The following is a 14491-nucleotide window of genomic DNA, read 5'->3' as shown; positions in this document are numbered from 1 at the left end:
AAAATCGTCATTTGAATGATGATTCCAGTGAAAAATAATTCTAATGACGAATTTTTAGCACGTGTGGAAGCAAATTAGAATCACGAATGCTAATCACAATCACGAAATTCAAATTCTAGTCCGGAGGTGAATTCCAGTGAAGTTTCACTCAAATTACGGTGCGAAGTTTGCGCGTGTAATGCTTGACCTCCAAAACGTCTTTTGAGGGGCGGAGCTTACGTGACCTTTCAAGCACTTCCGTAGATAAAACGCTCGCCGCATGCATGCACTCGATCGTACGTTTTGATTGACAAGTCACCAAGGATTACGTAGCGCCTTAGCTCGAGAATTCGAATTCTAATCACAGTTTTCGAGCAAGTGTGTGTAAGGTCCGATAATTCTGAAGACGAATTGCAATCATCATTACAATGATGATTCAAGTTACGAATTTTCTCTCGTGTGTAACCGATCTTACATCTCTCAAGTGAAGTTTTCTTGTTACCTTGTGAAACACTTGGAAGAAACTGTTCATCTCTTCGCAGTCCCCTCCCTCCTCCTCCCCTCCCCCCCCCCCCCCCCCCCCCGAAAAGATAGCATCATTAATGACATCTTCAGATGGGGAGTGGAGGACTTGTCAGAAACAATTGAAGTTATACATGAATTCATGTGGCCTGGAGAGTAGATTGACGGTAATGAGTGTAATTATGATGTCTTTCCCAGCTCGTTGCTTCATGCACCATCGTCCAGAATCGTTTCATCTCGAAAATCGTGTGTGCCTTCCCTGTTTTTTCGGCCTGCTTTTTCAATACCCCACCTTTTATACAAGTATGTTCTTATTCATTTATACATTTTAAAAAAATCCCTGTTAGCTTCCCAAGTGTATCATGTTATTGAGTACAAATTTACCGCCCCACCCCACTTTGTTACCTCCCTTGGGCCGAGAGGACATAGGTAACGGCACAAAAACAGATTTTAACCAGTGAAGAAAGCGCAGAAGAAAGAGATCCTGAGGCAAATCTAACACACGGTGGATTCTCACCAACTCACCGTCTTCAATTGATTTGGCCTGAATCCATTGGGCATACAGAGGCACATCAATCATAGCCTACTTTTCGATTTTGTCCGAGATGCAAGTGATACTCTAGGCTCACAGACTAGTATGCATTTTTATTCTGTGCCATTTGAAGGCACATGATTTCATGTTGACTGTGCACACCAAATATTCTTTGGTATTACCTTTTGTGTTTCAGTCTCCTAAGTGCCTTCGTGCCCAATATAACACATTAACACAAGATGTCTAGATGTTTTTATCCTTTCAGAATACAGTCCGACCTCTCCTATCCGGCCTCCCTTTATCCGGATCTCTCTATTCTCTGGATGCGATCTTGGCATGTTTTTTTTTTTTCTTTCAATCTAATAATTACGGGAAAAAGGCGGATTTCAAACTCAAATGAAATTCCTACACAAACTCATAAGAATTACAGCCGATACCCAACATAATTAACATGATACGTTCACATCTAATTTCATCTATATACATTGTAACATGCATTTAGACATTTACCCCCAAATCACCGCAGTGTACACTACCAGCAATAGGTTACATGTATAATTACCATTGGATAGGCAGCTGCGTGTATTAAACATTGATCGAGTCTCCCATATCCGTCCAAATTCCTTATCCGGATGAGCGCTGGTCCCGACATGTCCGGATAGGAGAGATCGTACTGTAATAGAGCATCTCAATTGTGATTAGTTTCTAAGATTAGTTTACACAAAGCTATGGAGTAAGGCATTTCACTGTGATATGACTAATAACATGCTTCTATTACACTAAGGGTATTTTTACCTCTATCAAGGAAGGACAAAAGTGATCATCGGTGTTAGTCTTTCTGTTTGCAAAATAACTTAAAAAGTTGTGAATGTATTTGAACGAAACTTGCAGGAAAAGTTGATAATGACACAAGGAAGAGATGATGTAATTTGGTAGTGATCCGGGAATGTTTATGAATCTTTGAATGATTTTTTTTGTCATTTTGCAAATAGGATCAATGAACGTAGGAGTTCAAGCTGCGCGTATACACACTAAAGTGCGCGCTCTGCTCTGGCGAGGTGCCGTGTAGCTGGAAGCTCATGATGTAAACAAATGGCTTTTATATTGGGAAATTATGCGATTTTCACAATGCGTGTATAATGAATGGTGGAAATGAGCTGCGTGGCAGACGTCCGCGGAGGTCTGCGCTCTTCGAGTGCTTTTCTAGTTTTTTAGCATGTATTCACGGTAATGTTGGCAACAGCCTTTGAATCTAATCATGAATATCAAAAAATATGAATTTTATGATGTCTTTATCTCACTGTCTTGAGTTGTGAGCATAAATGAGCATATCTTTAATGGAGACCTTAACTGCATCTCCCCTGGCCTGTGCTCAAATCAGTAAAATATCTACCAAGGAAGTACTACCTCCTTTCAGTGTCATGGAAATTCTTCGTGCCCTCCTTCATGTCATTGCATCGTACAACTTTTACCACATGGACACTGAATCTTACATGTACATTGCATATAATTGCCAATATTTGCTGTATGGAAATGTCAAAGGTTTTGTTTCCTGAACCCATTTCACAAAGATGCTCCTACACACATACAAACAAAGTAGGGGAAAACCCCATTTAACATTTGTGAAGAATACTAGAAAATCTATCTTTGATAGTTAAGGTACAAACTGACACCCCCCCCCAAAAAAAAATAAAAAAATCAAAAAAATCACTAACTTGCTGTAAAACGCCGCACCAAGATTCCCTAGAACTTACATTGATCTATTAAAGTTGGGAAGGAGGCATACGATGTTCAATGGACTGTGCCTACTTGCACTTGAATAAATGAGCATCCAACCATTTGAATTCGTAAAAACCCGTGAGATTAAATTGAGTGTCCTCTCAAAGTGTTGGTATTGCGTGGGTTAGGCACCGACAGATGTAAACCAGAGGCGTGATGTGAAGACGTATTTCTTTCTTCTTCTTTTTTTTGTGTGTAAGTGGCTGTTGGCTCTAAATCACCGCCGTCCGTAATTACGACGCAAGGAGGCTCCTCCGCGACCAGTGCTCCTCGTGAGGCTTATTTTGCTTAACTGCTCTGGGAAAACAAGAGTCCCGTGAGAGATTTTGATTGGCCCTTGTTAGGGGGGCTTCAAGTTGTCACTGCACTGCTCTAGGGCTCTATGGGCTTCCTCTCATCGTATTCCCAAGATGCTTTTACACCAAGGGGCGATTGCACAAACAAACTGTTGCTTCAAGTTTGTCGACGAAACTCTTCCTCTTGCCATGCTGTTGTTGAGTACAAACAATTCATCTGGCATTGGAAAATGAATTCAGCAATAGTTGTAATTATTTGTATCATCTGCCATTCCCCAAGCAGTGTTGTGCATGTGAATTATCTTATGTTTTTTCTTTTCAATTTTGTGTAGTATTTTTCTCCTGCCAACATCTCCAAGGTAGCAGATGGAACTTAATCCTTGCTTCATTATGATAAACTTTATATTCTTACTGATGCACTATTTAAAGTAGAATATTGCTACATCATCCTCCAAAGCTTTCATTGTAACTTCGCAATGGCCTAAAGAAATAGATTACATTGTAATTCAACTTTGTACGGAAATGAGTGGAAAAGTTGAGAATTTGATGAAATTCATGAAGAGAATTCCTGTATACACATGTATGACAAATATCTTACGATTCCCCCTCCCCCTCCTTATTACAGTGCAAATGAATCAGAATGTCCCGAATGACGTCCTCATACATTTGAAATGCCTTTTAGGCTTATAATCTGTAAAGAGTTCTACAGTTTCTTTCTTTGTATTTATGACTTGATCTCCTGGCCTCTGCAGGATATTTTGATTTTCATCCACTGCACACTTGATATTGAAAAAAAAATATATGCATAATTGGACAGAACTATACACATACAAACCCCCAAAGTGTAGCATAATTTTTTTTTCTCGATAGAGTGGTACTGTTACAATGTATTCATGGTGCTGTCAGAGAATTTGGGTCTACATGTCACAAGTGGAAACATGTCCGCCGGGAAGGGGGGGGGGGGATGGGTGGGGAAGTGGATGGGGGGTTGAATGCTTGTTGAGTGGATGAAGATTTGCATCAGGAGCATATACTCGACATTCTCAAGGTGCAGATTAAGCTCGTCCGACTTGTTGGCAGACCCGAGCCCCGCAGCGGTGGACGTACACGTACTTAGCGGCAAACAGTATGATTGATAGCATTTACTTTGTCGTTGACTAATAAGCGAGCTTGAGAGTTAATAGATTGCCGCCATGCCGCAAGGTGAGAATGATCCATCTTCATGTTAACACCGACTCAAGATATAATTCAAGATAGATTGCAAGCACAATGTACCATATACCCATTTTATCCTTTATTTTTATTTCTTTTTTTTTTTTTTGTAAACCTTTCCGAGTTCTCTCACTCCTTGTACACAAAGCCTACAATGATTGGTGTGGGAAACAAGCAATTTTCGGCAAATTCACCACAAGTACAATGTTGCCTTGCATTCTCTTTGTGAGTGTCTGGAAGATGGTCCATGAGGATTTACAGATGCTTAAATGGATCCAATTTTTAGAAATAACTCTTTCATTTGCATGAATTCCATTTCAGGTTATTCAGTCAATACCAACAAGTATGTTTTTGTTGGAAATCAGAGAGTCCGTTCTGAGAGGAATCCACTGAACATTTTGTTTTTGTTTCTCGAAATGTAATTTGCAATTGTGTTTCACTGTGCTCCAAATCTCTTAATATTGGGAGGACTTGTTAAAGAGAGCTAATTTTTTTGTAGTCATTGTGTTTCACATTGTCCATGTCATGCCAGGGGGTCATGAATGCATAATTGAGTGTCTGCAATGGTGTTCATTTTTTCCCCAATCAATGCCAACAACTACATTTTTGTTGGAAATCAGAAAGTTTGCTCAAAAAACAATGCACTGAACATTTTTTTTTCTCTCTCTAAACAAAATTTGCAATTTTGTGTTTTACTGTGTGCCCCAAATGTTTGAGTGTTACGAGGGCTTGCAAAAGAGAGCTACTTTTGTAGTCATGTGTTTCACATTGTCCATGTCATGCCAGTGGATTTTGAATGCATAATAAAGTGTATGGAGTTCAATTTTTTTCTTGTTTTTGGTGAGACCAACACTTTCAAGTTTTATACCATTATGGATAACTCAAATATGTCTTTTTCACCATCTTCATCCTTTCTCTCTCATCCCCCTGACCCCTCAGGATAACTGTCACACTGCGTTCCAATGCTTTGGGATCAATGACACCGAAGACCAAATGGTGGACATCCAGCTCAGGCCAGTCCAGATCCAGGAAGGGGTCAAGATCAGGTACTTACTAGTTTGAATCTTTTTAATTGCATTGGACACAACAACACAGCTAAACAAGCAAGCAAACAAGCAAGCAAACAAACAAACAAACAAACAAAAAACCCAACTCAAAACAAAGAAATGAACAGAAAAGTAAACTTATCACCAAGAAACAACATTCAAATTCATGAAAATTCTTCCGTCGAGGTGTTTTCATTGCAACTGATTGACAAATTGCCCTCCATCGACGTAAATAAGCACTGAATTGATCAGTGTTGTAGTAGCCATGATAAAAAATCATGGGCGTACATACTCGAGCAGGATTCGAACCTACGACCTCCTGATCACCGGACAGGCGTCATCTCCACTAGACCACCGAGCTTTCGCCCGACAGCAAGTGTTGGTTCTAATCCTTATAGCATGTAGCGGGTACTGCTTTTGTTATTCAAATTCATGAAAATTCTTCCGTCGAGGTGTTTTCATTGCAACTGATTGACAAATTGCCCTCCATCGACGTAAATAAGCACTGAATTGATCAGTGTTGTAGTAGCCATGATAAAAAATCATGGGCGTACATACTCGAGCAGGATTCGAACCTACGACCTCCTGATCACCGGACAGGCGTCATCTCCACTAGACCACCGAGCTTTCGCCCGACAGCAAGTGTTGGTTCTAATCCTTATAGCATGCAGCGGGTACTGCTTTTGTTATTCAAATTCATGAAAATTCTTCCGTCGAGGTGTTTTCATTGCAACTGATTGACAAATTGCCCTCCATCGACGTAAATAAGCACTGAATTGATCAGTGTTGTAGTAGCCATGATAAAAAATCATGGGCGTACATACTCGAGCAGGATTCGAACCTACGACCTCCTGATCACCGGACAGGCGTCATCTCCACTAGACCACCGAGCTTTCGCCCGACAGCAAGTGTTGGTTCTAATCCTTATAGCATGCAGCGGGTACTGCTTTTGTTATTCAAATTCATGAAAATTCTTCCGTCGAGGTGTTTTCCTTGCAACTGATTGACAAATTGCCCTCCATCGACGTAAATAAGCACTGAATTGATCAGTGTTGTAGTAGCCATGATAAAAAATCATGGGCGTACATACTCGAGCAGGATTCGAACCTACGACCTCCTGATCACCGGACAGGCGTCATCTCCACTAGACCACCGAGCTTTCGCCCGACAGCAAGTGTTGGTTCTAATCCTTATAGCATGCAGCGGGTACTACAACACTGATCAATTCAGTGCTTATTTACGTCGATGGAGGGCAATTTGTCAATCAGTTGCAATGAAAACACCTCGACGGAAGAATTTTCATGAATTTGAATAACAAAAGCAGTACCCGCTGCATGCTATAAGGATTAGAACCAACACTTGCTGTCGGGCGAAAGCTCGGTGGTCTAGTGGAGATGACGCCTGTCCGGTGATCAGGAGGTCGTAGGTTCGAATCCTGCTCGAGTATGTACGCCCATGATTTTTTATCATGGCTACTACAACACTGATCAATTCAGTGCTTATTTACGTCGATGGAGGGCAATTTGTCAATCAGTTGCAATGAAAACACCTCGACGGAAGAATTTTCATGAATTTGAATAACAAAAGCAGTACCCGCTGCATGCTATAAGGATTAGAACCAACACTTGCTGTCGGGCGAAAGCTCGGTGGTCTAGTGGAGATGACGCCTGTCCGGTGATCAGGAGGTCGTAGGTTCGAATCCTGCTCGAGTATGTACGCCCATGATTTTTTATCATGGCTACTACAACACTGATCAATTCAGTGCTTATTTACGTCGATGGAGGGCAATTTGTCAATCAGTTGCAAAGAAACAACATGTATCAAACAACACACAACATAGTTGGCTGAGAACCATAAGGTACATGCTATCGCAATTTCGCGGGGTGTTGAGTTATGTGTATTACATTGTAGAGCTTGATCTCTGTCACATCATTGTGTCAATTTTACGTTATTTTCATTTTGATTAAGATATTATAAATAAAAACCATAAGGGCACTATTTTACTTGATATTTGGATCAATGCTTATAAATCTACCCACTTTTGATTAAGTATACTTTTTATCTCATGAAAATTGATTGTTTTGTTTTTATTTATGCTCAAATATAAGCATGCAGTAGCGCCCTCCTGGTTCTAAAGCTGACGACATGTATCTTGTATGCAGAGCAGTATGTGATGTCCGTGCCATGTAGAAGTGTTTGGTGTCAAGGGCATTTTGAATAGGTTGTTGAACAAGGATTAATCTTGTAAACATTTAACCTGTTGAGGATGTACAGATTTTGCTACAACTCACATTTCCCATAGACACCTGCCCAAGTATACTCGGGACTCTTCCTCAACGGGTTAAGGTTACAAGCTGTGCAAATGTCCCAACCATCCACTTAAGTTGAACATTTGAGTTATGCATGGTGTTGAATATTGCATTTGGTCTAACACCCCTTTCACGCTCAGCTAATTTTACCCGGGTGCACCCAAGTGAACACAGAATTCTCGTAGTATGAAAGATCTCGCCGGTGAAATCCTGGGTGAAATGTCGGGTGACTTTTCAGAGATTTTACCCTCGAAACATCCCTGTTAGACTCTGGAGTGTCCCTGGGAACTCCCGGATGACGCTGTAGTGTGAAAGGCATTGTGGGTAAACTCTCCAGTGAAAAGCAAAGACCAGTATGCAAGAAATGCCTTGCGGGACGTTTTATGCTTGTGCCATAACACACACTTTCCTTGTAGAAGAGCGGACAAGAGAAATTCGACCAGGAGCTCATTTACTATAAACTTGAAGGATTTTTTTTTTTAGGTGTTCCACTTTTGATTCCATGTTGAATCTCCGGTGTGATCCCCCAAGTGACTGAGGGTTTGTAAGACATTAATTTCAACACATTTTTTCTTCTTGAGGACGATGGAAAATCTACAACATGTTTAAATGAGCTTTGTACATTGTTGTATGTGTATCAAACTTATATCTAGCCTGGCATTATAGGAAGATATGTTCTTACCTTTGTTATTACTTCCTGTATTGAAAAATAAAAATAAACATATTGCATGCTTTGGCCTTCTTCAGGTTTGGCATAGTTGCTGATATCAATTAGAATAAGAATTTTGAGTTGAGTTGAAAATGGATTTATATATGATAGAGATAATTTAGACAGATTTAAAGTTTCCAGGTTTGACTTTAATTCCTTAAAGTTCTTAAAAACTGTGCATCTTACTGCCTTTCCAAGTGTCAATAAAAAAGTTGGCAGAGGCACATTTTGATTTTTTTTTTAATGGCTGTTTTGATTGATTAGTTTCCAACTTGACATCTTTCATACACAGTGCCTATAATGTGAGATTCCATATACTGTAAAAGTGGTTTCTTTCGCGGTGGTTTTATTTTCGCGCTTTTCGTGCTTTGAGGTTGAACCGCGAATTTAACATCACGCGAAAATGTTTTGAACTCGCTGCTTGTTACAACGCTATAATGTAGGTACAGGCATGTTATAAAGTACTCAAGAGACGGGATTTCAGGTAAGCCTGCCTTTAATTTTAATTTCTATTTAAGAAATAAAAGAATAATTGGATTATAGTTTGGGCTTTCATGTGCAAAATAAAACAGTTTTTGCCGACTGTGAATTCACAGATTTTCCCGACCGCAAATCTAAACGCACACGAAAAAGTCGGCACCGAATGATGGAAACCGCGAAAGTATCTGTATGTGAAAGAAACTACTTTTACAGTATCTAGATTAGAACTGCTATCTTCATTAGATATGAAAGTAATAGTAGCTGGTATTTTAAGATGACATGTTTGAAAAACTTTGGTATTTCATTCATTATGAGGTGTAGGAAACTGGCATTTTACCAACTTCAAAGACATGACCATCCTACTTTCCAAACTAATATCATCATATGATTTCTAAACACAAATATTCTTTCACTTTATTTCATTTATTAGAATTCATATCAATTAAAATACTCCATCCTCCTCTTCGTGGCTACAAGCTTGTGGGAACAGGTAAAGCATTTTAGAGCTTCAGTACATGATGTGACAGAAAATTTCGTAGTTTGCACATATACTCAGTACTGTACACACATAAACACACACACACACACACAAACACACACACACATACACACACATATGTATGTATATATAGATGCAGCGTTAATTTGCTGCTGGAGAAGAGAAGTAATTTTCTGTGAATATTTTGAGGGATTTTTTTTTTTTTGTCTTCACTGCATGGCTTGATATTGATTGCAAATGCTTGTTCCATTTGCCGACCCATTTGTTCCAATTTGGACTCAGGTGGAGATATTTTCATTCAGGGCTCTACTGGAAGAGAATAAAGACCAATCCTTCTGCATTCATACTTTTCTGTTTGTCTGTTTTAAATTTTCTTTTTGTTTAGAGGAGATATTAAAGGATAGTGAAGCTGTCTGCTATCAATTGGAAGTGATAAGCAAGCCATGCTGTGAGTGGTCTTCACACTCAAATGCTGAAAACTTTTTTTAGTTTGTTTGTTTGTTTGTTCTAAGATTTGAATCACAGTTCTCACTACACACCACATTGACTATTGACATTATATACATATCTTAGGGGTGGGGCAGCAGTTAGAATAGTACATGTAACCTTATGTGCCAAGAGTTCTAGTTTTCATGTCATATGTTGCATAAGTTGTGCAATAGTGCCATGCACGTTCTGATCGCCTACTGTGAAACAAAGAACGTTCGCGTTCATTTTAATTTTGCAAGAGCCAAAATTCGCAAAATTAAAATGCACCAGAAAGTTCTTGTCTGCACATTACGCATTGAATGTTGGAGGCAACTCGTGAAAACTTCATGGTGCGAAAAAGGCCGTCGGCTCCAAATCGCAAAAATTCCATGCCGCAAAAATACTGTGTTTTACAGTCTTTTTTTCCCCTCCAAATTGTAGCTATATAAAACAGAGTCTGCATAATATCCCTAGCAGGTTTACTGGCTGCTGAAATTCAAGAAAACATGGTGCTTTATTTGTTGTTATAGAATGGCTCCCCCTCCTCCATTTTTTTAATTTTTAAGTTTGCAAAGATCATGCGAGCATAAAAACCTCAAGCATGAAAGCAGATGATATTCACAATTTCATCATTACTTGGAGGAATTGTTGAGGAGGAAGCAATGAACAAATTGATAGCAGCTATGACGTTTTGCTTTTAATGTGCATGAGAATGATCATGAAGCCAAACTGCTGCTGAGCAGTATGAAAGGATCTGTCGTGTTGGTTCGAAAGACGATTCCATTATGGCTTCTAATTTTAGCATGATGCTGTTTTGCTCCAGCATTTCCCGCCTTCATTTTGTTTTTTTATTTTCCTATGAGAATGGAACCTAGCCACCTTTTTGCCAGCAGAAGAGGAGATAAATGGTTTTCCCTTGGGGCTCGGCGAGTTTTAGCCGGGGAAGAGATGACGATAAGTAGAAAGACGAGAGTAATCACAAAATCTTTGATTTAGCAGACATGCTTGTGGAGTAATTGGATGAATTCAGCAGTCTGACTTCTTTCGTATGCCTGACAGAAGTAAGTACTGTGTTGCTGATTTGTGCTGCAAATGACCCAAAGGAATTCTGCATGTTTGCCATGAATAGCATTTATCACATCAAATCATAATTTCCATGTAGCAGTAAAATTCTCCCCTTACCAGACAATACCTACTATAGTGCTTTTTTTTTTTTTTACCTCTGCCGAAGTTATGATTTTGTCGATGTTGGGTTGTTTATTTGTCTCTCTGCAAAATAGCTCAAGAAGTTGTGAAGGGATGTGGATAAAACTTACTGGAAAAGTTCATAATGACACAAGGGACAGATGATTAAATTTTGGTAGTGATCCTGGAATTTTTATGAGTATTTGAAGGATTTTTATCTTTTGGCAAATGGTTGGGAGTTCAAGTTGTGCGTATTTGAGATTTATATACGCGCACCAGAAGGCATGCTCTGCCTTGAGTTGCCATGCAGCAAAAAGTTAATGAGGGTATTAGTAAACACAAGGGCTTCTTTATCATTGGGAAATTCGGCAATTTTCAGCATGCATATATGGGTGGAAATGAGCTGCTTGGTGGAGGTCTGTGCTCTTCAAGAGCTTTTCTAGTTTAGGACATATTGTACAGTTGTGTGTCATGTATTAAAGTACTAGCCCAACATGACTTGAATAGTAAATGCATTTCACTTTGTTTGTCTTTCAAGTTGTCGTGGTATATAGTCCACAATATTTCGTAGTCAGTCAAAAATGCTACATCGCTGCCCTGTGATGTAACCTTGATATAGAAAAAAACATGGATCCCACATCGTTTCACCAATTTGAAAACTGATTGATTCATTCTATTTTCAGCAATTTGCTACAGTGTATGTTTACTTTTGCTATTTGTAGTTGCATATCAGGGAAGGACCATTTAAACTGTGTGATTTCTTTTAGAGATTTGTTTTTCTACGAAAATTATTTGTGTGTGTATGTAATTAGAATACTAATACTGAGACGATAGAAACACTTTTGAAATATATGCTGGAGGTTTCTGCTTTGGTGTTTTTGAGATTTGCTGAGCATTTTCCAGATTTATCAAGGGCATATCTTATTCTTGACAAGTCTGCATTTCATGTGTACATGTGCAAAACTGTAATACTTTTTGCATCTGGGCCATCATTTTTAGCTACATGTACTTTAATATAGTCAACAAACAATGACTCACAGGTTTGGGTATAGATATTACCTGATTGTAGGTTTGTCAATGGGATGTTTCATTCTTAATGTGTGAAATTGCAGCTGAAAAGACAGCTTTATGATAAATGTACCTTTTTTGTGAGTGTGGGAGAACGGAAGAGATTCTGTTTCTAGATGTGATAGACATGCTCCTTACCTGCAGGTGTATGAAGCCAATTAGGTTAGCGCGTTCGTTCGATTTTTTTTTCCATGATGATTACGGTTGCCTGTTGCAGTGTAGAATGTTAGTGAGTGTGCATCTGTGTACGTTTGTGTGTGTGTGTGTGTGTGTGTGTGTGTGTGGGTGGGTGGATGTGTGTTCTGTTTTGTCCTGTTTCATGTTATTTTGTAATTGGTTCTGAGTATGGCTCAGACCTCCTAGCCAGCCCGTGATGAATCAATAGAGGCGAAAGACAAGACTGCTAATCGATGGCAATCAGAAGCCGAGATATCTCCCGAGCAAATCCCGGAGGTGTCATTGAATATCTGTCTGGCATAACAGGTACAGGGAGTTGATTTTTTTACTCAGGACTCTTATTTAAAACTTTCACAGCCTTCATTTTCCCTTTTTTTAAAGTGCATCATGTCTTTTTTACATTGAGATGAGTTTTTGTACTTAAAGATAAGATAGGAAAGACCAGAATATAACTTCTTTTTTTTTGATAGAAGGATTAATATTTTATGAGCAATTTTTGATGATGAAGTTGGCTGTAACTTATCATGTCGAAAGACATCCATTACTGAATGCATGCTGACATAGGCAAAATGTGTTAGTTGTGCCTGTTTCATGCATGTTTAGGTCCATGGACTAAATTTAAAGCATAAATTTGAGGTAAAAAGTACCTTTCTGAATTTGGGTCATTGTTTTCCAATGGCAGCAGATTCAGTGTCCATGACTAGCATCATTTTCATATTCTCTGTGAGCCCTGTGAAATTTTGAAATCACCCTTCTCTTAAAACTTTACTTATGTTTTTGATCTGCACTGGTGATACATCTAGCTGTTTAAGAAGCATTCATGAAATGTTACTGTGTGTGCCATTATTGCATTCAAGTTTAGGAAGATTATATTATAAAATTTTGTGACTCGATAGACTTAATAATAATTGGCTTAATAATAATTAATAATAATAGGCTGTGTTCTCGCAGAGGCAGCAAACGATTATACATTATAGCTGCAGCTTAGTGATCATTTTGCATTTTCTGATTTATGCAAAAAAAAACCCCAACCCATACACCAAAACAATCAAATCATGCTGTTTTTTGAAGATGTGTGAAAATAAATATTACAAAAGAATGTATCCTACATCATGTGCTAGAGGCAGCCAAAGCACTGGGATTGATTTGATCCATAGGTACCCAACCCCAGAAGGTCCACAGGAAGTTTGGTGCATTCTCATTTTAGTGATTAGGTGTTACAATCACTCTACTCCTCAAAAGGAAGTCGCTGCCAACCCTTCCCTGAGTTTGCGCATTGATTCACCTCGCCTAATGCCGCGCACACAGAGGAACTGTATCGCACGAAAGTGGGTCCGCCGGTGTTGGGTCAACACAATTGTGCGCTTGATTTCTCCACAGGCTTGAACTATAAACAGCAAAGTTGCCAAATTCGCGCCTTTGCAATTCAAAGTAATGAATTTACATCTCTTCATTTGCTCAGCTGTCCCAGTGGAATGCAAGCCGCGTGACGGTAGCGTGACGAAGTGCTATGTTTGATTTCTGCTTTCTCCCCCTCCCCCCCCTTCCCCTCCCCTCACTGTCCATCCCGTTGCCTGTTCCCCATTTCCACTGTTTTTGTGATACACGTAATTTTATGCACGGTCATGTGCCCAGGCTGTGTTCTTGCAGAGGCAGCAAACGATTATACAAAATCGTGTTACAGCACTAATGTTTTAATGCATGAAGTGGCAGTTCCCGCCACGCATCTGGAGTTGAGTTTCGCCCCGAACACAACGCATGTACTTTCTGATGGTACTCCAGGGATAACACTGTTCCGCTGTCGTTTTGCAATCCCGCCAGTGTTACAATATAACTATGCATCCTTTCAAACTCCCCTTGCTAGCCTCTCACACTGCAATACCCTCTTTTAAACTAGACAGGAAAGAACATCAAGTATCCTGCAGTCTGTCACTGCACGAAAAATACAAAATTAAGAGCAGTCTGGTGTGTTTGTTAATGTATCATTTGCTTCTTGTTTTTTCAAATGAATCATTCTGCTTTTTTAATCAAATTTATTTCAGTTGACAAGTTTTAGAAGAGTCAGCGATTCTTGCCATAATTTACAGAAGTCTGGTACACAATACAAACAAATAACAAGCAAGCAAGTAATCAAAGAAGCTACAATTGTACACTATTTAACAAACAAACATACAAAATAGCAAACAAACAAACAAACAAACAAACAAGGCATTAAAGAGTTACTGCTAGA

The 14491-nt window shown here is 39.2% G+C and overlaps 1 protein-coding gene across 1 annotated transcript in view; it reads left to right on the top strand.

Moving 5' to 3' along the window:
- Positions 1–14491, top strand: part of LOC139711133 (uncharacterized) — a 157956-nt gene that overhangs the window by 15286 nt on the left and 128179 nt on the right. Inside the window, exon 3 of the mRNA XM_071623053.1 lies at positions 5260–5366. Within this exon, the coding sequence (XP_071479154.1) occupies positions 5260–5366 (107 nt within the window). The remainder of the gene's footprint in view (positions 1–5259; positions 5367–14491) is intronic.

The sequence above is a fragment of the Diadema antillarum genome, unplaced genomic scaffold (genome assembly GCF_040938485.1).
Source record: "Diadema antillarum isolate AM-2024a unplaced genomic scaffold, OU_Dant_1.0 seq00001615_RagTag, whole genome shotgun sequence".
NCBI lineage: Eukaryota > Metazoa > Echinodermata > Echinoidea > Diadematoida > Diadematidae > Diadema > Diadema antillarum.
The sequence above is the reverse complement of the archived record's forward strand: the minus strand, read 5'-3'. Positions and strand labels throughout refer to the sequence as shown.